Here is a 24,312-nt window from a genome sequence, read left to right as displayed (position 1 = left end):
ACAACCTTAAGCACAGATATTTGAAAATTTTACTAAAGACTCAGGAAAGCAATAAACAAAGTATCACATAATACAATTTTTCAAACATACAGTCTTCAAAATACACGCATCTTTGAGTGATTTCATCCAGCAACATATTGAGAGGACAGGCAGGGATGCATCCTTCCACTCTAAAAAGGAAAATAATTAGTATAAACTAGCTGAACAGTATCTTATGGATGGAGCATTTAATTTTAGGATACTTTATAAAGTATCTTTAAGTAGACCTTCTATTTAAATCTCAGGAGCTCGGTGTACTCCTTCAAAACACCATTGCCACCACTTTCATTCTCACTCAGATCTACAGTAATGCATGAGCTCTGAAATATTTAGCCTTTGAAACGAATAGTTGCAGGTTCAGTAGTGAACGCTATGGTTTAGGAAACATTAAACATTTTTTACACACCAAAATCCATATGCCAATTTTACCAGACTTAGCACAAATTCAAACTGGGAGGAAAAGACGGCTATTGGAACATGACTGTTACAGTGACGTGATGAAAAAGTAGGAGTACAACCATTTGAAACAAACTTGTAATCACTTCTGTTAATTAATACTGTATAACAAACAACTCCAGCCTGAAAATTACACATGGACTAGTCGTTCCAGAATCTGACAATATGTACCTAACAAATGAAATGTCACTTCCATGTAAATGCCACAGCAGGTTTCGGCCCATTTCTGTTCTCTTTCATTTACTTCTTTATACAGCAACATAGTTCTACTATATTGAGTCTACATCTGCTCCCTCATATTCTTATTACAGTGCATACACACATTACCCAGAGTACATACTCTTCCATGAAAATACACATACGTACTTTGGCACTGCCTGACAGTTTTTTCCCAAAGGGTCCCTGCATGTCTTGAAACAAGGGCTTGTACAGGCATCATAATGCCATTCACATGCAGGACGGGACAGAAATTTAAATTTGACATCTGAAAAACAATAAAGATCTGTTACTCTCATGTTTCTAGAAACACACACAGTTACCTAAGACTAAGAAGCATGTCTGAAGTTCAGTTTAAGTTCTAAATGTCTTACTGTATCCACCTATATCCTCTACAAATAAGACTGCTAATATTTTTTGAACAGCTAAGGTCTTCAAAACTTAGAAAAGTAGTTTATGCTTATGCAGAGTATACTAGAGTGTGCTGGCTTTGCAGACATTTTCATTCTTTGTAATATAAAGCATAACAGCAAGAATTAGACACATTTATTATATATTACAATCACTTGAAAACAAAGCCAGGCAGGTGTGAATTTTGTTTTTAAGTTTTTAACATTGTATTAACAATGAAACCACGTTTGGTTAGTCAACAAGATGCCAAATTAAGATTATGTTGGTTCAGTGCAATTATTGCAATTAGAATCAAAATTAAAAGCACCATCTGTATACACCGATACTCTTTATAACACAATATATCATAATAGTTGCTTACTTCGTGACATCACACAAAGGTGTACATCTCTTGTATGATACAATAGTATTTTAAAAGCCAAAACAAACACCATTCAAATAAAGTAACCAGAAATTATTACATCTGCACTTATGGGTAATTATCTCTCTACCACTAATAAATATTAATGTATTTGTAAATACAAATAATTATCTTAAATCAAAGGTAAAAATGAAACATTGATATAAAAGAGTGTGTATGTTGCCATCTAGTGTTACGCTTTTACATGTCACTCTATCCAAGGAATACATTTGTCACTGCTGTTGAGAACATGATTCTAACGCTGGTAACAAATGCATTTATAATGTTACATTACCATAAAAACCTAAGTACACATCACATTTTTCTGTTACCTCTTCTAGCAAAACCAGCTTAAGTTGCTTAAATCTAATGGAGGAAGGGAATTATTTCCACACATTTTGTTGACTGACGCATGGGGGTTTGTATGCACTGACAGGTCAGAGCGGTAAAGTTTAAGGACAAAAGGTTCATCACTGTAGCAATTTTCCCTGGGCCAGCTTTTTTTTTGGGGGGGTGGGGGGGAAGTGAACCCCATCCCCGCCAAACCCAGGAAAATCACAAAAAGACAGAACACATTAGAGACCTGTTGGCACAGGCCATCACCAGCAGTAGTAATAACCAGCAATAAAAGCCTATAAAAGTTGAACCCAGGAAATCTCATCATCAGACTACCTTCTCTGTACAGAGATAGATCCATAACTTTTAGTTCTTGCCACAAACCTCACTGTTAATCACAGAAGAAGTTTCAAATCCAATAAAAGTACAAGCTTTGCAGAAGATGTACTGTAATCCAATGGAGAACGGTCCTTTCTCAATTTATCAGAACACTGATCATCAGTTAACATTTCCAAGTTCTGCAAATAACATACCAACTCCCATTGTGCAAATAAACTTACTTTTATGAAATTGTTGCCACATTTTCCTCAAGCTTTCCTACAAATTAAATTCAAAGAGTTTGCTAGTGCCTTGGTAGGAGGTAAGGCTAATTTCTACATAAAAGCATAGAATGTGCTGTGTGGTTCATAAACATGGCTTTCAATCATGAACAAATCATGCTTGTCCTCAAATTTTATCTCTACTTCTGCCAAAAGAAGAATGGACAACAGATGAATTTAAGAACCTAGTCATAAAAATTGTTTCAGAGAAAACTTGTAGAATGAATATACATTTAATTTTTCAGTCAAGGGATATTAGAGAATTGAGTATGTTGGGCCAAGCAGTATTATGTTTTTCAATGCATAAACTATATAAAAGAACAAATTATCACAGTAAGAATTTAATATATTGCATGCTTTGGTTTTCAGTATCTAAAAAGTTTTCAGTATGTCTCAGTAAACCCATCAGATAGAATGAATTCTCTGCTTCATTACCAATTATAGGAAAATGCCTTTACAGCATTAGGAGAATGTCAATTCAGTCATTCACCATATTTAATGTTTTCAGTATTGGCAACATAACTTCTGGGATGCCTAAGTAGCCTAAGGACCTAACTGATTGACTGTGCAAAACACTGTAAAATACAAAACCAAACCAAAACCAAAATCACCACAGCAAGATGCAGTTCCTGCTATAAAAATTTAGACTAAATAGAGATGAAACAGAAAATGAAGGAAAGGAGAAATAGAGGCACATCCAAGACTAAGCCAAGAAAACAATAAAGTACTGCTACACCTAGCTAAAATAATATATTATTGTGCCACTTTTTCGTACATCTGCATATCTACTATGATCTTAATGCTCAAAACCATTAAGGTATAAGGAAAAGCAGTAACAAAGTGCTTTAAAACCATTCAAGCATCCCTCTTCCTAAACTGAGGAAACTATACCTTTGACTCTCTGTATTGATTTTAAACATAACTTCCACACCAGACCTACCACAGCTTTATTGCTACTACAACACTGCTATTCCTGTGACAGAAACTACCATAGCTCAGAAACTCTGGATTTTGACAATGCCGTGGCACAAATGCTTTATGTTAGCCAGAATGACGATCAGTCACCTCCATCACATGCTTCCCATTTTTTTTAATACTTAAATTCTCCTCCAGCAACCAGTAACACGAGCTTACTGTACTCTGTGCAACAGTACAGTTCACTCACAACAAAAGAATGATACACACTTTACAGACAATGAGTCAAGCTTCTTAATATCAGGCATGTGCTCCTCTAAAGGATTTGTCATGGCATTTGAAAATAACCATGTGTCTTCTGGTAAAGTCTACCAGCATTTGTCTTCTGCTACGTGACACAGCAAATCCTTCACAAAATGGTAAATTATGCCCTAGGTGACAGTTGTTCCAGTTGACATGCCAGCTGAGCCCACAGTTCTTTTACCTAACAGGAGCTGTGCATAACAACATGTTACAGTACTGCAGAAAGCTTTTGTATGAATGTAGGTATATGGGTTGCCAAAGACAATATATTAAAAGATATTCCCCAACCCCATTTTTTTTGGCACTTGCTTAGACATCAGAGAAAATTTTTCTTCCCCATAATGTGTGATTTTCATTCTTCAGACCTTTCAAAAATAGTTCTGTGGTAAGGAGAGCATTTCCTACCATTTCATAGAATCATAGAATGGTAGGGGTTGGAAGGGACCTTTAGGCTAATTTTAACTTTTACCACTGTGTTGAGTTAAAACAATCTTTCTTAGTAACTTGGCCACTTTTCTGTGTGTTCACAATTCCTACTGTTCACAAGCTCATTCTGTCTTTTTTTTCTATGCTGATTTTCACTTCATAGGGACAAAAATTGTCATTGTCAGAATCTTCATATTATGAATCATTTCAGGCTATGCTATAAAAATGACTGTTTACTTAAAGAAAAAAAAACTCAAACAAGCCACCTAACATTTAAAATGTTCTAACGTTAATAAAATGCTGTATTTAAATTTTTTTTAAATGATGAAAGGAAAGCAAGTACTTAGATTTTCTCTCACCTGACATTTTTTCTCTATTTTGCTACTTTTCCCAAAGATTTGAAAAAAATCTAGTATGAATAAAGTTTGATTTAGAATTGATTCTATTTATAATGTCAGCAAAACTCTGCTTAGTAAAGTAGATTGCTCGTTTCAGTTACGAGTTTAGAAACATGAAATCCTATCTACCCACTTAACACACACAAACTATTAACAAACTCTGTCCATGAGTTCTACATTTCCACGGTGAAAAATGAAAGCAAATATCACTAGAAAAATTGGACTGTGTTCCCAGCCAAAACATCACTAAAAGTATAGTTGTCTACCTCTCAAATACTTTCAGTTTAGTTTACTATTACGATGTTAAAGGAGTATAATCTTGTTATTATAACTATTTAATCTCTACTTATTCGGTAAAAAATAAGAGGTCAAATGTGTGTGTTTGCATATAAGTAGGAAAGATGTTATAATTCTGCAGTAACCTCAGTCTGATTACTGAGGAAGAAGAGCTACCAAGCAGATGTGTTCAGTGACATGGCCAGAATTTGCAGGTACAACAGCAGTTGCTAGGCATTATCCAGTCCCTGGTTCCATGTCATCATCTTTTAGACTGACAAAGCATATAAACTCAAACTTAAGAGCAACTCATTATGAGTAAAACAGAATGTTCTAGAAAATTAATTTTACTGATGGAAAAAGATAAGAATAAGGTAAAGTTAAAATAGTCAATGTTATCATGTATAAATCAGACTTAAGCTGCAATTCTTCATTAATTCTTCATTAAAATTAACATAATTTCAGTTTTGTACTGTTTCTGAATGTGTTTCAGTTAAATGAGTAACAAATATTCAAAAGAATAAAAAATGTGCAGTGAGTCTCTCAAGATTTTAATTTTAGCTGAAAATTCTGAGACAGGCCTTACATATTCATCAAGTTAGCTATTAAAGCACATAATATCATTAAGAACTTTGATGCAGTATTTATATAGGGCAAGTCACATGTTGATAATATATATAAAATTAACTCACAGTAATCTTAAAAGTGTAAAACATATTATGATAATTCTGTGAAAGGTAAAATGTAACTAAGCTTGACTACCTTATTTTTTGAAAAGCTGAGAAAACTACAGCTATATTCATAAAAAGATCATCAGTTCCCTACATCCACTAGTTTCCCAGCTATTTCAAATGTGAATTGATCACTCTAACATGACACCTCTGGCCTAGTCTATCCAGTGAGACAAAGTGTGTTCTTTCTTTTGACTGAATGCATACCAATCCATTGGCAGTAAAAATTTCTCCATAACATGCAAAATGGTTTGGGTTTTTTGTTTTTGTGAGTGAGTGTTCTCTGAATGTTCAAATTCAGTCATCAACTCAAACTCTCAAATGCTTGTGGGAGCAGGACAGTCGATAAATCTGAGTATAGTGAAAATAACCCAATTTAAAAGCTGACTTGACTTCTCATGGAAAATATTTTGCGGTGTTAGCCCATCATATCTGTGCAATTTATAGTCAGACTATTTCAATGTGACAATATTTATTGCAACGAAACTGGAAAAAGTGACTCGTCAGCTGACTTTAAGCAGACATGTATCTATTGCTGTGGCGATCAGGTCATTTAAAATTCTTCCTTTTGAATGTGCGTCACAGAGCATGAAGAAGTCTCATGAGGAACTTTCTGGCCAAGGGGATTTACTGGGCCTATTATTCTCCTTGCGATATTTATCCTCTGATTCCGCAGGAATAGCTGTTCCTGGTTCAAGAGTTTCTGATCTAATATGCAAAGCATTTACAATAGTCAGCAAGAAACTCAATATGCTTTTGCCTGTGCACTCTCGAGCTGGTGTAACTTTTCCATTAACTTAAACAAATGCTGCTGTATTTTTAGACCATGTAATTACCCTACATCAGCAGGCTGGTCCTGTGAAAGTACACTGGAGAAAGATTCAAGCCCTATGTTCCTCTGCTTATAAAACTCTGAAACCCAAGCCCTCGGATGTGGTGATTAATGAAATGCTTCTTGATCATTTGATCTGATCCCACTTGCTGAGGTAAATTGTTTTAGTTTTCCATTGGCATAGATAAGATTTTTTGATATAATGACTGAAGGTTAAAGACTTCACACTTGAAAAGACATAGCACTCTGTGTTAATAGATGACTACTGAGAATTGGAACATGTTTTAACCTTCTTCATTCCCTCCTCAAAGATAAAAGACTAAGGAGATATTTTTGTTACGTTCAAAAAAAGTTCCTTGCTTGAAATGCTGTACGAACATCCTGGTAATAGCATTAACTCCATAATTCTGCTGCTCAAAAACCTCAACAGCTCTGTGATTATAAGCATTTGTCAAGAGGCAACAGGCACTTGGCAATGACAAAATCTGACATTTTTTCTGAAGTTGGAGTGTGCCAGTCAACAGCTGCGTTAGGCTGTCAGCGTAATGCACTGCAAAACATCGGCAGATTCACAATGCCATCATTAACACTTTAATTCAATGTTTTGATAACAAGAAGTTCCACAAGGCATACAGTTGGTCTCTTCTGTCATAGAACCCAGTGCCTGCTTCAGATTTGTCTGTGCTGAAATGCAACATGGTCACTGTAATACATGGGCAGGCCACGCTTCATTTGTTGGAGTACTATGTTTTCTTTCTCCGGTTGCAAAATAGATTTCCTTTTTACAGAATGAATAATTGATTTTTTAAAATCATATTGAATACCTATTAAAATATTTCTAATCCATTTAAAATTACAGAACAATAAAAAGCTTTATAACATAAAAATAAACACTTTTAGTGACTTTGGAATTTTCTGTTCCACAAAGGCCAGTGGTTTCAGCAAGCAGTTGAAGTTTATAAGTGAAGTCATATTAATGCAGCTAATGTATTTAAAAGCTGTTTAGCTGAGGCACTGAAGGACATGGTTCAGTGGTGGCCATGGCAGTGCTGGGTTAATGGCTGGACTCAATGATCAAAAAGGTCTTTTCCAATTGAAGCAGTTCTATGACTCTACGATGTATTAAGACAAGGAGACACGAAAGCAAATGATATTTTCATTAAAAATCTGCTTTGTTTTATTATATAGGCCAATATAACTTCTTCCATCTTGTTTTTGACCTATAAAGCCATCTTCATTCCAGTGCATAATTCCCAAGTGCTTGAGAATATGTTAAAACAGTTTTTATTTCTTTTACTCTAAAAAATAATTTAATCTAAAAGAATTTTAATCTAAAAAAGAATTAAGTTGATTGATTAGGAATTTTTCAAATGCGTTTCCTGTCATTGGTTCTTACAGGAGCAACTTCTGCATTCAGACTCTACAAAGGGCCATCTCCTATATTGCTGATTGTTATGTCTCTGCAGAATGGTACTACTATTACAGGAGTGGGAACCTCTCAAGAGGTAGAAATACTCTCACACCAGTCTACATTGTGTACTCAAAAGCTGTAGCTGTCCAAGAAACAGAAATGGACATCTAAATCCCCAAGAAGAGGCATATATCTCCACTGAGATGATGCCTGAAACACTAGGGTATAATATTCAAAAAGGCAGAGCCTCTGTGAGTGGATGTGTAGATAAAGGTCAAGGTGATTTTCAGGGGAAAGATAAGGTTTGAGAGGTGTAATCTACAGCCAGTGTCCTTAGCACTGGGTGACATGACCTCTCAGGAGGCCACAAAGCATGCAATGACAATGCGCTGCACAGAAAACTCTCTTGACGGCAATTTGAGGAAAGGCGGAAAAATGGTCATGCACAGACTTTTGTTGTTACAGGTGCATTTAGTTCTTTCCTATAATCTTTGTGAATCCATTATTCATCAGCACGAATCTTCTACTCCTTAAGAGTTTCCTCACCACCTACAAAGCAAGTACTGCCCAGAAACTAAGACTAGGCTAGTTATTTCCAAAACCAGTTGACAAATACAGCAGATTTGTGTATTAGGCTACTTCACAGCTTCTGACAAGAAAAAAAGAATCTCATCCTCACTACAACGCTCAGGGAAGAAGACTTTGAGCCTGTATGTCACAGATCACCCACAGCTCTCAGTTATGTAGAGGAGAAGTAAGCAGTCTCATCACCTCTGAAAATACCAAAATCATTTAGCCTGAATTTTCAAACTGATGTTCATAAATTCCAACTTTAATTACCTACCTACAAGTTTAAAAAGGGTTGACAGTCGGAACTCTTCTGAATGATGATACTTCAAAAGCTCAACTGAAGAGGCTAAAATGTGGATGAAGTATCCTGGTTTTGCAAATGACTCAAAGGAACTGTATCCTGAGAGCCACGTGTTCTTGTGAATGACAAATGTAGATCTGTTGTGAAACTCTTCACTTTTTTTCCACTTAGAAAGTGCAAGAGTATTATTGGACACCAACTGAAGAAAATAGTTTGGCCTTTCAGCTGCTTCAAATGAAATTAAGTTGGAATCTGAAAAAAAAATAACAAAAAACACAGAACTTATTTACTTGCTGACACATGCATAATAAACTAAACTTATTGTGATGTATACCACTACTGATACTAGTAGTATGAGCAAAGAAAGTTGACCAGTGAAAATAACCAAAATCTTGTAAGAAAATAAACTATATATGGATTTTAGAGTGCTAGATTCTGATGGATATTTAGTTTTCTAAACATCCTACAGATTTCAACAGGAATAAAAGCAGATTAAGACATTTGCCCACACCAGAATGAAGGACTATAGCCCTGCAGTCAAGTAAAACTTCAGTTTCCAACCTGCACTAAGCCTTTTATTTAATAAATATTTAAACTTCATCTAACTAGCTTTACAAGCAACATTTGCTGTCAGGATTTTATAGCTTAAGAGATCAACCTTTCATTAAAAATAAATTACAAAAATATATTTTGCATTCAGCCTTATAAGCAGTCAGCTCTCTAGTTCTTCCCCTAAGAATATTAACACAAAGTCTGTTTTCTGGCAAATATACCCACTTGATACCTTAGTCCAAAAACAGTACTGCTGATTTCAAGCAAGCCTTTGTACAACCAATTTCAGAATGGCAGATCTTGAGCCTGTTACAGGCATCTGTTGCTCACAGAATTACTTCATTCTATTTTGCTGTAAACTCTGCCATTCTCTTGAAAACAGCCATTAAACTACTGTAAAATCAACTAACCCTCTAGCTCTGGGTAGCATTTCTTGAAAAAAAGAATGCACAGAAAACAAATGATCTCTATTAAACAGATATACTATCACGTTCTGGTATAACATTTCTGGAAGATCAACTTGTTTTCAGAGCACAAAAACTTCAATTAATCTCCAAAACATAGTGGCACTTGTGAATATCTCTTTATCTCTTTATTCACTGTTTGTAGCAAGTAGCTATTTAATAAGTAAAAACAGACAATCAGTGTAATTCATAATACCTGCATCAGGACATCAATACTCAAAACTTTTGTCATCTACAATTTGTCTGAAACTAATAACACACATCCATTTTTCTGAGGTATCAAAGAACCAAGAGTGTCATATAGATGAAGCCATGCATACGAGAAATATCATATTGATTGTACAAACTCCTTCACGAACAAATGATGAAATGCCATTCACTCAAATTGGATTCTAAGAGACAAACTCCATTTGCCAGGTTAAATTCAGAGATTTTTGTAAGGTGGTAGAACAGTAGGCCTGACTTTTCCTTTCCAAACCTGAATTGAACACAATGTACAAGTGTCTCAAAAGTATGACTAATAAAAGAAATCTGGCCCTGGATATTCTGTTACATGAGTTCTTGTGTCAGTTCTTCAGGCAGCAGTATTACTAATCAAATGCTTGTCATTTCTACAATTGACCCATATCCCTTCTTTGATTACACAAAGACAGCCACCTTCAGGCTGTCCAAAGAGCTGTGTGGGCATTAGAGTTGTGTATCCAGACAACTCTAGTATTTAATCAATGCCATGAAGTGCTGAATATATTCTTGTACACCTTTTCCACCTGCCTAGAGGTGTGCAAGAGTTGCTTCATCTGCTGAAGCTTCATTCCTTCAGCAGCAAGTTGGGACCTGAAGGAGACAAATTTGCCAGCTCAGGCTAGTGTCAGTAGATATCTCTGTAAAAGTGGGCAGAGAAGATGTGATGGTGGCAAAGGGAATGAATCAGAGAGTACCTTTTTTGTATTATTTCACTTCAATGTCACAGTTCTGCCAGATGAAAGGTGCAAGGAAGCAACACCTAACTGGAGCACTGGGCTGCAACTCCAGGGGTGTCAACTTTTCAACTGAAAGTATCTGTTTATAAAGCTACAATCATAGAATCATAGAATGGTAGGGGTTGGAAGGGACCTTTAGAGACCATCATCTAATTAAAACCAACCAAATAAAAATGTTGTCAAACAACATTAAGGTACACAATCAGCTGACTGATTTTAAAAAAAGGGATTTTGTGACCCAGGTCTGTTCTTAAACATAGGCTTGTATTCAAGGGCAGAATTTGGTCTACCTCATTTAAGAATCTAGGTTACAGTGACTTTACCATGTGCTTTGGGTTTATAAAGTCCTGAAGTCAGCATAAAGCTCACTATATGTCCGGGACCAATATCCTCTTCTTTCACTGAGAAAACGATATCATCAACCAGTTTTACTGCCATTACAAATTCGCCATCCAAATAGCTGACCAGTTTGTATGGGCCCTTTCCCAGTGCTGTTGAGAAAAAAAATCAGAATTATCTTTCATGTCAAGTGTTACAAATGCTTGAGCTCTAAATATTACAACACAGTATATAATGAAAAACACATCTCTCCAATCCAAAAATAGCTCTAGGTGCCATACACGAAACTATAATGACAATCAAAACAAAGCAAAACTCTTCTAGAAAATACCTGTTCTGAAAACTGTCCAACATACTTAGTTTCAGTTTTCAATACTCATGATTAGTGTTTTCTTTTCCTTCCTCTCATCCATTTTGGTTTCATAGCCACTTTATTAAAGTTAGCTGACCACTTTGAGTCATCTGAGTTAGGCAACAGTAGTGTTCTACTGACACTAGGATCCTTCCAAATTGTTTATTTGTATGTTCAGTGATTATATACTTCTTACTATTCTTTAAATCCTGTTTTATTGGTCTCCAAAGTGTGAGGCATTTTTAGAAATAAATACAGGTTTGTACTCATCAAATATCAAAGAACTGCATGAACAGTGTAGATGCAAATATAACCACCAAGAAGAGTGACAGGAAGAAAACAACATCATAAGCAAAGGAATTGTCATATTTCACTTATAAGGTAAAAAAAAAAAAAAGACAAAAGCATGCAAAGTTATAATTTCAGAAACTTTACAATGTCACACCTCTGCAGAAAAGTACCTTTAAGTTTATTTTTAAATGTTATTTCAATTTCTTTTTCTAAACTTCTCTGTTAAAATCAGTTGTTAGAGACCACACCTGAGCAATTCACCTCACTGCCATTTTATGCACAAGGCAGGACATGGCAAGCATACATCTGAGGTAAGAATGTCCCATAAGTTTTGAACTGGTAGTTGTAACTAATACCATTGACCTTTAAAACCTGTTAACAGTTTGGACTGCAGTTTGTAGCCTGCCCTCATATTCTGGTTCTCACTATTCTTAAATTTGTAAGAGTTTTAAATCTTACGGAGGTTGCACTACAACCAGAATTTTAGATTGCAATGATCAGAGAGGGCACAAGCTCATGCCTAGCTAAACATTTACAGTGATATCTAGTTACCTTCAGTAAGGGAGTTGAAGAAAATGAAACAAATGTACTTAAAACATCCAGTGTCTGGAAATGTTATCACATGTTATCTCATTTCTGAGGCCCATTCAAAACTTGAGAAATCACAAGAACCAGCTGAGAACTTTCCCTTACCAGAGACAAAAAGCTTCTCCTCCTGTTCCTAGTAGGACTGGAACTATTTCACTCTGGATTCATGACAAATTTACACAGAGAAAACCTCTCTCTGCTCTAAGACTGTTTGTCTCCAAAACTAAGTAATTCTGGGAATATATGAGGTAGAGAAAAAAATCTTCAGCATAGAGATTATTTGTCCCCCATTGCCAACTCTGAAATATCCTATGAGGAATACTGATGAGCTGGATGAGCAAACAGTAGCAAGACAGAGAGTGAGAAGTATACAATAACCATCTTAACTATAAGCTGGTCACAAGCACACCTCTTCACTATTTCAACTAATCTGTCAGTGAGAATTTAGTAACAAGTAAAAGTAATTATGTGCTTTAAAGGAATATGTTACTATCTAACTTTGCTTCACTGTTATCACAGATGTTAGCAGTATCACCCTTTCAATCTGTTACAATTGCAGTAAGATTATCTAGTATCAGACTGTATTTCATTAATAAAACAATCCAGAACAAAAAGGAAACGTAGAATTGCTATAATATCTTGTATTGAACTGTCTTTAAATTAATTTAAAGGCTTAAATACTAATATGGATAAAATTCCATTGCATTAGCATTTGACCCCACTCTTTTTTTTTTCAGCAACTGGATTACAAGAAAATGCAAAAATCCTGGAAATATTAATTGGCTTTTTTTTTTTTCCAAATATTGTTTGGGCCTGGCATGTTGCACAAATCTCTTGTAATTTACACTCAGCAGCAGTGAGCTGCTGCAATACAGATTCTAAAACAAGACCAAAATATCACAAACCATCTAGATAGATAGGCTTTTACACGAGTTTGATAAAAAGAGTTGATAGAATAAATAGCAGGAGTCCCATTGGCTGGCTCACAGTGTTTGTATGTGTCCCATGTCTAACTACACGAACACTTGCAATGTAACTTTAAATTAGTCTGAATATGGACTCCAGTGTTAACACAGCAGTGCAGCATGCAGTGCAGATTCAAGGTTTACTCTTAGCACCTTGTACAAGTTTTACACCTCTCTCTGAGAGCCATTCCAATGTAGCAGCAACGCTTGTTGCTCAGGAACTTAAAGCTAGGTCAGACATACCTAAATCGAGAGGTATTCCTCATTTAGGCATAAAAATTTGTAATATCTTGATAGCTAGCTCCCTCTGGAGACTACACAGGGGATGATGATGGGTTTAACAGGTTCACCAGGTATCAGTTTTGAATTGCAGTATGCCTTAAGCAAGTAGCACCACTAGTACTATTGAGTTGAATGATCTATGAATTATTTAATGATGCACTTGTTTAATCATGAACCATAAATGCAAAGAAAATGAGTTAAACACATATTCTTAGGAAAAGCCCAGGAATAAAAAAAGTTGTAAATATAAGCCTTTGAAAAAAACAAAATACACCAGTAAACAGAAGCTTAACCATTTAATTAATATACCATTCACAACTGTTTGCATTAACACAATTGTTTTTATGCAAAGCACTAAGACCAAAAAAAGAAACCAAAGATTCAATTAAGATTTTATTGGCTCCTTTAGGACTTACCTTTGTTGAAATAGTCACAGTCATAAGCTAAAAAAAAAAAAATAAAATAGAAATGTAGTTGCAGGCATTCTGCAGACAAACAGGTTTTCTATTATCCTTTATAATTAAGGGATAAGACAAATTCTTGGCCAAGTTAGATCATACACAAACATTTATTAAAAAATTATTGCCAAATATTTGCTACTTTAATAAAATACTATTTCAAACTCCACCAATTTAAATAAAATACTGCTTTCTACCAGGAAACAGGAAGCCTGCACACATACAGCTGTCTTTTTGTGACCTCTAGTGGTTAAGACTAAGATTTGCTGTCTTCCCACATTACTTTAAAATACACCTGTTACTTCTGTCAAAAAAATAAAGAGTAACCTTTTTGCTCTATGGCAAATTGGCGGTGTGACTTAGAGCAAGCTGCATACTGTCTCTACAGCACTCCAAAATTAGAAAAATTATTTTTTCTTTCCAGTCGTTCTATCTTGCCCTTTTTTATCATGTCTTTGGGGAGATTACTGTCTCATGTTAGGTGTTTGCACTAGGCACCGTAGTAAATTGCCTGAGGATTCTGTAACATTCTAAGCATTGTTGAAAATGGATAGACAAAGTTCTGCTTTAAAACCTATTGTTTTTCTTCAAAAGATCTTTACATGTCACACTTGCCCTAGGTACAGTACTAAGCAACTAGGTTCCTACATCCTGTTAAGAAGTGAAGTCCTCCTGAAGATGGAAATCACTTGAGCTGTTAACTTTGAAACTTTGGTTTGAGGGATGCATTCTGTATTCTAACACAGACTGCCCATGACCTTTCCATTTATATCATAAGACAAGGAACTGAAAATAGCAGAGTACCGCCCACAAAAATGGGGGAAAGTACGTAATCCAGCTAGAGTAAAATCAACATCTAGGGCAGTGAGAAGCACTCACTCTTCTTCCTACGGGTGTGGTTAGTGATTCAATTCATCGTCCCAGACAGTGGCAGTCACTGGTGATGCTAGTTAAGTAAACTTACGACACACTCGAGGGGACCTCCAGTCTACAGCAACTCCATTCTGGCAGCACTGATGGGCATACGCTGATACACTTGTACAGAAACACTCACAGTCACCTCCTTGGTTACAACCACATGTGTCTGTCAAGCAGTTTGAGTAAAACCAGGTGACATCAATCTGGAAATATAAATAACACATCAAAAATATACATATAGACACTAGCAACAATTACTTCAATACAAAGCTATGACTCTTTCAAAATTTAATATAGAAGACTTCAAAGTATTAAAGATTTTAAATTAAAAGTTTTCTAAAACACTAGAAAAACAGTTTATTAGAACACAGCTTAAAATTTTGTACAGTACTTGGTAAAACAATTAAACTAATGACCCATTAAGAACAGGCACACTATATTGTTGATGTGAACTTGTGTTTTGTATGGTTTTGTAATGTTATTGTATGGTTAGTTTGTAATCTTAAATGACAAAATCTCAAAGGAAACTGTCAGTGCTGATTTGTGTATTGAATTGTTACGTATTCCAGGTGGATTTACACCTGAGTCATACTTACACACTTATGAAGAATTTAGTTGCTATCTACCTATACAATGAACTAAACCAATGTTACCTTAACACAGCTTCCACTTTCTCATCATTTTTCCACATCGGCTTCCACTTTCTTCCAAAATGAAATACAAGGCAACCATCCAAGATTCCTTGTGTCTTTCACATGAAATCTCCTTTCTCCTTAAAAACCATTCATACACACACTAAGCCATGCACACATCTTCAATACCCAAATATCTTGGGATATGTCATTTTCAATAGAAGACCTAGCTCTGGAAATCACTCTCCCCCACTGTTCTCCAACTGAACCTGAGCCTGTTGACTGAATGGCTCATTTATTTGTGTAGGTGATTGCCTGAGTGAAGAGATACATGTGAGGTTTTTTTAGGAATGAGGTCCTTCACATCTGACACTGCCTAGAAGAAACAGTCCATCTATTTAAATATGCTTCAAAAAATGTGCATGTTATATAATACATTTGAAGAAAATAAAGCAAGTAGCTATGCCTATGCAGATGGTGCTTGGGATGAAAGAAAAAAAAGGCCATAAATTGGGTATAATTTTGTCCACAGACAGTCCAGTTAAATATTCACCTTTTAGAATCAGAATAGGTATGTGTTAGACTTCCTTTGTGCTCTCTTTTGCTGTAGTAGTCAAAACTACTGTGTTATGGAAGATTGAAGATTTAAAGTGATGTAAGTTGAAAAGTAAAGTTTCTCTCTAGTGAGATGTTCAGTTTCACATCTTTCTACATGTGACCATAACTCACCACTGGATGGCAAGCTTCAAATGCTTCACTTAACAGTATTCCACATTCCTTCTTGGCAAATGGCTCTCTAAGGGGATTCAAACTGCATGGATTTCGAATGTCAGAGCTGTCAACACACTTAACCAGAAAGCAAAATCAAGGTGAGAAACTTGTTTCATAAATACTTTGTGTCTAAACCTGCAAGCATAGTTTTAGGTTTGGTTTGTTGTTTGGGGGCTTTTTTTGAGATATGTAAAGCACTAGAAATAGGCACAATTTCTGAAACTAAAGCCAGACTTAGATATTAAATGAAAAGAGAATGTTAATCTACAGAAAAAGAAAAGTATACAATCTGAAGAAATGTTGCATTTGTCTGAGACCACCAGAAAAACACGTACATACACATAGGCCTACAGAGAGCTGCCCCGCAGTCCCAATATGCAGTCCCTACACCTGAATAGTCTAGTCTTAAATAGCAAAGATCTCTCATACAACATACAAGTGTCAGAAATCAGATCTTCTTACTCTATCTACTAGGAAGGAACATTTCTATGAACACCACTAGACACATGATGTTAAGCTAGCTCAGTTTTTAACTTTACAGCATATGGAAAGAATATTTTTTCTTACCATTGCTATGGTTTCAGTTAAGTATTTTCCAGCTATGAAAGATCAGCTAAACTGTCTATACAGTCTAAAGCGAACCACAATTCTTCCATTTCATGAAAAAAGATTATTTTACTGTTCAAATGTCTTCAAAAACACTTATCCATTCAGAATAGCATACAGCATTTTTCTCTACACTCTAGCACTGCATAGAGAGGTGATTATTTTCTTCTCCTTAATGGATTATGACGTCACTAAGAACCACTGATATTGTCATTTGCATTGTTTCCTGATTGACACTTTCCTAAAAGAATTTCTGATTTCATTCTAGATAAGTTACATGACATAACAGCAAAAAATATACTAGCAAACACATTCTTTTTACTACATACCTCTACAGCAGTCCAGCTGTTTCCAAACTCTTGCGAGTTTGTCAATTCAAAATTATCTGGAGTCCTCAATTCATTTACCGTCTTCAAATCAAAATTTCCACACAATCCAGTTAATTCATCCTGGGAAAAAAAAGAGAGAGAGATGTAGATATAAAAAAACCACATATTTCCCCATGGCACAAAACACTATCAGCCACAATAATTTTCAAAACTTGCTTTTGAAGTTCCTGTCTTCAGTTGTTAAAAATAAATTTGTCAGATTTTGATCCTTTCTAAATCAACTTCAGCTAGAACAGTTCAGATCTTTGTTATAATAAAGCTATGCAAAATATTTTATTTTGACAACTTCAATATTATTCCAACTCAGTATCTAGAAGCCTTGGATAAAGGAGCTGATCTTTTGTTCAGAGAAGTGACCTGTTTGCTTTTTTTATGCTTCAGCAAAACAGCATCTCCTCCTGTCATGGAAGGAATAAGCAATGAAGGACAGTTTTGCCCCAGGGATATTTGTTTCTGTTGTTACAGAAGTTAGACAGTAAATAGCAATTAAAAAAAAAGGTAAATGAGAATGAATATTTTAATTGACAACATAACTGAATGCTTCTCTCCTTGATTCTGTCACTGAGTTCTTCCATGATTTCTGACATATTGTCTAATCTCTGAATAATGATAACGTATCTTACTCAATAAGACTTTATATAGTACTTCAAACGACTGGCAATAAGAGTGTTGACTTCCACTCACCTGCCACTGATGACCCATCTGGACATGAACTGTTGTTCTCTGATCCCAAAGAACTGTGATGTGCTCATCAGGAAAATGAACAATAGTGAAAAATCCAGCTTTCCATATCTGTAAGTTTTGTAGTTCATCTATGTAACTAGATAAGCTCTGTTCAAAATAAAACAAGGCAGTTTATCATGAAAGTGATGCCTTCACAAAGTGTTCACTTGTCAGGAAATGAAAGCCTTAAATAAAAAGAACACCATAGTCCTCACACAGATGTCCAAAAAACTGACAGAGGGCCACAGAGTGATAATGTCTAAATAAAAATGGTCATGATTTTGATTGTGAACTGTGTTTTTATTATCTTCTTATTTTAAAAGTTGATTGTATTTCAGATTTATAGGATGGGTAACAGCAACTGGAACCAAGATTAAAATGTTAATGCTTAATCTGGAAGGTTCTTAAGGTCTTAAGGTTTCTGGTCATGATTTTGTTTTGTTATACATCATTACATTCAGAAGGTCTTAGCCACATGCTTTTTTTAAAAATATGGATAGGTATAAAGATGCATGGAACAGCCTCTTGAAATAAGTAATTGTCTAAATATGTCCAGAGATTGCCATCTTATTTACATAAAGCATTCTTTCCTCCATCTAATAACCATCAGATTCCAATTATTTGCACTAAGATGGACTAAGATGTCTGGTTTAATTACAAAATACATCATACAAAGATACACAACCTCCTTTTTAAGGTCAGTCTATAATCTGTAAATAGTGCCACATATGTTAAAATTACTAAATATTTACAGAATCACAGAACCTTAAGGGTTGGAAGGGACCTCAAAAGATCATCTAGTCCAACTCCCAATAATAGAGTTTGTAGTTTGGGCAAAACAAAAATGAAATTTGGTCTGTGGAGTATACACAAGTGATTATAATTTTGTTTTTTACAAATATATAGAAATATTACTCCTATACATTCAAGACTACATTCTGGTCTTGAATGTATATCTGGATTTTTTCATAAGATATAACCAGGAATTAAGTCTAAACAGAGCTTCAATCATCTAACTTTTGCATTAAGTATAGACAAGATTTTGTTTAACGCTTCTATCACACAATCCCAAGGTGATCAGCATTCACAATAAAGATATTTATGTCTCTGCTACTTAAGTAGCACAGTAAGTTTTTGCTAATGAAAGGGAAAAACACCTAGAGAAATACTTTTGCTACCTTTTGATCAATGTTAATGACTAAAACTTACTGGATTTCCAGTTTCATCATCAAATATTAAAAAAGATTTTCCAACATTAATGAAAATGTTTTTTCTGCAAATCATTCCAGTATTAAAGCAGTTAATATTTTCTGCAATAACAGAAAGACTGGTTGAAGAAGTTCCCTGGAAAAAAAAAGGACAGTTTTAAATGCACTTGTATTCATTGTATTAATATGTATAAATATGTATATTGTTACACAGATTGAACCGTAGTGTGTAAAGTTTTATGCTATGTATGTTTCAAACTCCATGCAACATTGAAGGTCAAAAAACAGTCTGTAGGACTCAATAAAATGTACAGATAAGAAAAAAGAAGAAGGGTAGTTTTTAATTCCATATTTAGAGAGGCTTTACAAAAAGATCTCACCTTAACTAGGTAAACCTTACAAGTTCCAACAAAGTCAAAAGTTAGTCCATCAAACGTTCTGTAATGCCGATCTCCGTATGCAGTACACATTGATGGGCAAGGATGGAAAGTGCATTGAAATGATCCATGCTGGCAAATGCTGAAAAATGTATAACAAATAATGGTAATATCAACTCTAACCACAGACAAACTACTTGAGCTATTGCATTGAGAAGCAAAAAAACCAAAAGCCATGCAAATACGATGACTGTAGACAGAAGAATTTTGAAATGTTAACTAGAAGAAGGATAAAGCTTCTTTTTCAACTTCTCACAGAATATTTGTTTCTATATGAGCTAAAACTTGGAATGAACAACACAGCATTTATTTGTTTGCTTGTTATTACCACAGCCTTCATTTGCTCTCTGGTAGAATGAGAATTTCACAGAAATATAACAGAAAAATTTTAGTAGCATAATTTTGGCACTTAGGTTCCTTAAAAGAACCATGTTTTGGGTTGTAGGATGCTTTTATTTTTTTTTTCTTCTGATATCTAGGTATTATCATCTCAAAATCCTAGCTTACCAAAGCTTCCAGAATAGTTCAACCTCTGTCTACTGCCACCTTAAGCATAATAACACTTTCATCATACATACATTAAGTATATGTTTTTAACACTTTCTGAATCACCTTTGCTTTGTAACTGCTGACAGCAAGGCTCTGCTATGTGTCTTTCTGCATTACTCTCTTGCAATCTAATAAACACTTTCAGAAATCTATAAATAATGGATAGAATGTCATTTCACTTATATACAAGTAATTTTAAAAATGTTATTTTGTTTCTGAATGACCTAGACACTTTAAAACCTTCCCTTGATCAAGACAGCAGAGCTGGTGCTCTGCTATAGCTTTAGTAGAGGTGAATTTACAAATATAGGTTAAACTAAATACAGCACATAATATAATTTCAGCACATACCTAAGTTTATTTAGAGAAATATTGAATTTCCTGATTAAATTATTACTTCATATTTTACAACTAATGTATTCATCTGACTTTTGGCAATATCTGATAAATCACTAATGATTGGCATCTCTGATACTAAAACAACAAACAGTACAAAGTTTTTTGTCAGGATAATGTTTTCTTTTCTGTTTATATTGTTATTATGGTGCCAGAACACCACTGTTTTCAAAAGAGCAGCAGTTATCTAGACAATCTAGGCAGCACCATCTACCAGTAGCATCACATTTCCTTTTGTTCCCTTACTATGTAACTTGTGCCAACCTCAAGTAATTTTCCAGATTTTCCAAGACTCCTCTTATCTCATCATCGATTTGGCCCACTGTCAGTGTTTTGTGTAACTACATCTATAAATAGACTAAGCACATGCCTAAAATAAAAGTATCATGTGTCAAAGTGTTTGCTGCACCAAAGCACTAGTAGATAACAGTACGACTCAGCCAGTTAACTCTAGTCATTTTGAAGTGATACCTAAGGCAGGATCCTAATCAAGCTGATGGAGAGGCAAACAACAGAAATCATATTTGGAGTGAAAGAGTAAGTGCTGTTTCTCATGCTCTCTGTGAGACATTAGACTTTAATTTTATTTTTAGCCTATTCAAATCCTCTTCCACATGCTCATCTGCAGAAACATATCAACATAAAGGAGTTGAGAGCTCCTTTGCATACTTTCTTTTTCAGGAATGTTTACACATTCACAGTCAGAAGGAAAGTTTTGTTTCATATTAAGTAAACTAATGTTTAGTTATCAGAATCTAGAAAGTCCTAGTTGGAAAAGCAGAGCTCCTAGCTCAGAACTTGGCCTTCAATGGCTTGAGGCCAATTGCATGAGGTTCAACAAGGCCAAGTGCCAGGTCCTGCACATGGGCCACAACATCACCATGCAAAGATATAGGCTTGGGGCAGAGTGGCTGGAGAGCTGTCCATCAGAAAAGGACCTGGGGGTGTTAAGCGACAGCCACATGAATATGAGTCAGCAGTGTGTCCAGGTGGCCAAGAAGGCCAATGGCATCCTGGCCTCTATCAGAAATAGTGTGATCAGCAGAGCCAAGGAAGTGATTGTCCCGTTGTACTCAGCACTGGTGAGGCCACACCTCAAATACTGTGTTCAGTGCTGGAGCCCTCATTACAAGGACACTGAGGTGCTGGAGCTTGTCCAGAGATGGGCAATGAAGCTGATGAGGTGTCTGAAGAACAGGTTTTATGAGGAGCAGTTGAGGGAGCTGGAAGTGTTTAGGCTAGAGAAGGGAAAGCTGAGAGGAGACATGATCACTCCCTACATCTGAAAGGGAGCTGTAGTGAGGCAGGGGTCAATCTCTTCTCTTCAGTAATGAGTGATAGGATATGATGAAATGGGTTCACGTTGCACCAGGAAAGGTTCAGATTGGACACTAGGAAGAACTTTTTCACTGAGAAGGTTGTTAAGCATTGGAACAGACTGCCCAGGGAGGTGGTGGAGTCACCATTCCTAGAGATATTTAAAAGATACATAGATGAGGTGCTGAGGGACATTATTTAGTTTAGTGATGGGCTTGGCAGTGGTAGGTTAGTGGTTGGACTTGATTCTTAAAAGTCTTTTCCAGCCATAATGACCCTATGATTCTAGCATCTTCCAAACGTTGAGTAGCTTTTTAAATAAAGTATTTTCCAGGAGTGTTTAAGAATACAGAAGGCCCAAGGCAGTAGCCTAGAGTGGCTAACCAGAATTTGTTCAATGGTCTCAATGTATGAGAGTAAACAAGAATAGCTAACTGCACCATCCATATTACCTTGCACAGCACAGCACCAAAACACTGCTCTGATACCATCAGTTAGTATAATAGCCTTTTGTGCTTAATCTTCCCAGTACATGCTAACCATCTCAGGTAGTTACACTGAAAAACAAACTTGGGAAACCTAGAACCACAGTTCAGCCAGAACCTGGAGTTTGTATTGAAAGTTTCTAACACTCACCAGGTAGTTTTACCAATTTTTTACCATTTTACTGTTCAATGGAAAAAAATCAGACTAATACTATACCAGGTATAAGATGATATTTAGCATCAATGCACACTATTTCTGTACACTGAATAACACTAGAGTCATTATAATTGCTATCAGTGCCTAAGTGGGTTTGTTAACAGAGGAGTATTGTGATGCTTTGCACAAGCAAATGTGCACATTTCCCTTGACATATCAAAAACACTTCTGCATATACACAGAGCAGTCTCAAAGACTTTACACACAGTATCAAGCAGAGCTTGTTGCAGACTTCCCATCTATCAGGGGAAAACGACAAAATGCCATTATCACTTAATCTGGTTTTGCTTCTGGATATGGGACACTAGAAAAGCCATGACAACCTTAAGGATTTTTACATGAATTAATAGGCCTGGCCTCAGAAAAGAAGAAGGCTAAATATTGACTGTCTTTCTGCCTGCACTGCTGCTGCCTTTGGTGAAGTCTCATACAGATTAAAAATGGGATATAATAGTTCTTTCTGATGCAAGCAATCCCACACCAGGTCCAATTGGAGAGGCCTTTGGAAATAAGGGGGTGAATAACCCGGGTCGCTTTACCTGCCTGCCCAGTGGAGATGGCTTGTAAGTCGCTTCACCAGTCGACCAAAGGGCTACAAATATCTTCTAGAGCAGATACTGAGGACCTGACAAGAGGCAGAGGGAGGCAGTCAGCACAAGGCTGGAGGGGGCAACCGACATCCAGACAAGGCAGTGATTAGTGCTGACTGGACAAGCCTTCACCATACTAGGCTATACTGAGCTGTGCAGGCTAGGAACAGTAGTTTACCAGGTGACACTAGTTAAATGTTCCTGGTGATCTAAGAGAAGGGCACAAAATGAAGGAATTGCTCTTCAGAGAAAATGGAGACTACACCACTACCCGTAGTATCTTGACGCTTAACAGTACAGCTAAGTTTTCTGAGGCTCTGCTAAGACAAATATTGCTACTCAGTGCCAGCTTGCAACACTCAGCAGTGGTCAGAGAAGAAAAGAGGCAGGGACCACCAAGAAACAAGTTTGCTTCATGGTCATGTAGATGTGGTATATTTACACATCTTAGCTCTTGTGAAACTCATTAAAATGATGATATACTACATTCTACTGAGAGTGCTCTTGGAAACTTCAGAGTAACGTAGCTATAAGGTATGTGCTGCATTTAAAACACTGATTAGTCAAAGGACTAGGTTTTTGCATGTATTTGAGTGATCCTATCAACCCTTGTCTATTGGAAAATCTCTTTTTAAAGATGACTGATTCATCAATTATCTTATCCAACATACACAAAATTAGCAACCAACTTGTCTATTACTATGTCGATAATGTTGTTCAGTACTCTCCTTACTTTATAACTGCCGCATGTGTATACTTGTGGCTATGGGGTTATGTTTTGAGTCCTTAGACTGCTCAGATTCAGTGCTAGATGTGAAAATAAGTTTAAAAAAGCTTTAACAAATGTCACTCGGGTGTAATATATGAAGGATTTTGTCTGTACTTTAGGTACACCGGCCTAAAGTACAGACAAATTACTTTAAAGGCCTAAAGTAATTAATATTAATATGGTAATTAATATTAATTTAGATTACCTTGATTATAACAATTTTTAAAAATAATTTTTAAATCAAGTTTAAAAAAACTCCAAATAGCTGTTATTTTGTTACCTAAAATCTACTTAAGACAATAAACTCTAAAGAAATGTCATTCCAATAGCTCGTTGAACAAATGTAAACAGAAAATTAGGGTAGATCACTTACAAAAATCTGGTAAGATTAAAAAACATGAAGGAATAATTAAT

At 35.7% G+C, this 24,312-nt stretch overlaps 1 protein-coding gene across 1 annotated transcript in view; it reads right to left on the bottom strand.

Moving 5' to 3' along the window:
- OTOG (otogelin) overlaps positions 1-24,312 on the bottom strand; it is a 92,849-nt gene that overhangs the window by 32,296 nt on the left and 36,241 nt on the right. Inside the window, exons 25-35 of the mRNA XM_061999737.1 lie at positions 19,519-19,657; positions 19,140-19,274; positions 17,892-18,038; positions 17,148-17,267; positions 16,171-16,287; positions 14,856-15,012; positions 13,850-13,876; positions 10,940-11,107; positions 8,594-8,872; positions 862-979; positions 91-170 (exon numbers count right to left, since the gene is read on the bottom strand). Of these exons, the coding sequence (XP_061855721.1) occupies positions 91-170; positions 862-979; positions 8,594-8,872; positions 10,940-11,107; positions 13,850-13,876; positions 14,856-15,012; positions 16,171-16,287; positions 17,148-17,267; positions 17,892-18,038; positions 19,140-19,274; positions 19,519-19,657 (1,487 nt within the window). The remainder of the gene's footprint in view (positions 1-90; positions 171-861; positions 980-8,593; positions 8,873-10,939; positions 11,108-13,849; positions 13,877-14,855; positions 15,013-16,170; positions 16,288-17,147; positions 17,268-17,891; positions 18,039-19,139; positions 19,275-19,518; positions 19,658-24,312) is intronic.

Source organism: Colius striatus, chromosome 7 (assembly GCF_028858725.1).
Source record: "Colius striatus isolate bColStr4 chromosome 7, bColStr4.1.hap1, whole genome shotgun sequence".
NCBI lineage: Eukaryota > Metazoa > Chordata > Aves > Coliiformes > Coliidae > Colius > Colius striatus.
Note: the sequence above shows the minus strand (reverse complement) of the source record. Positions and strands in the feature narration are given on the sequence as shown.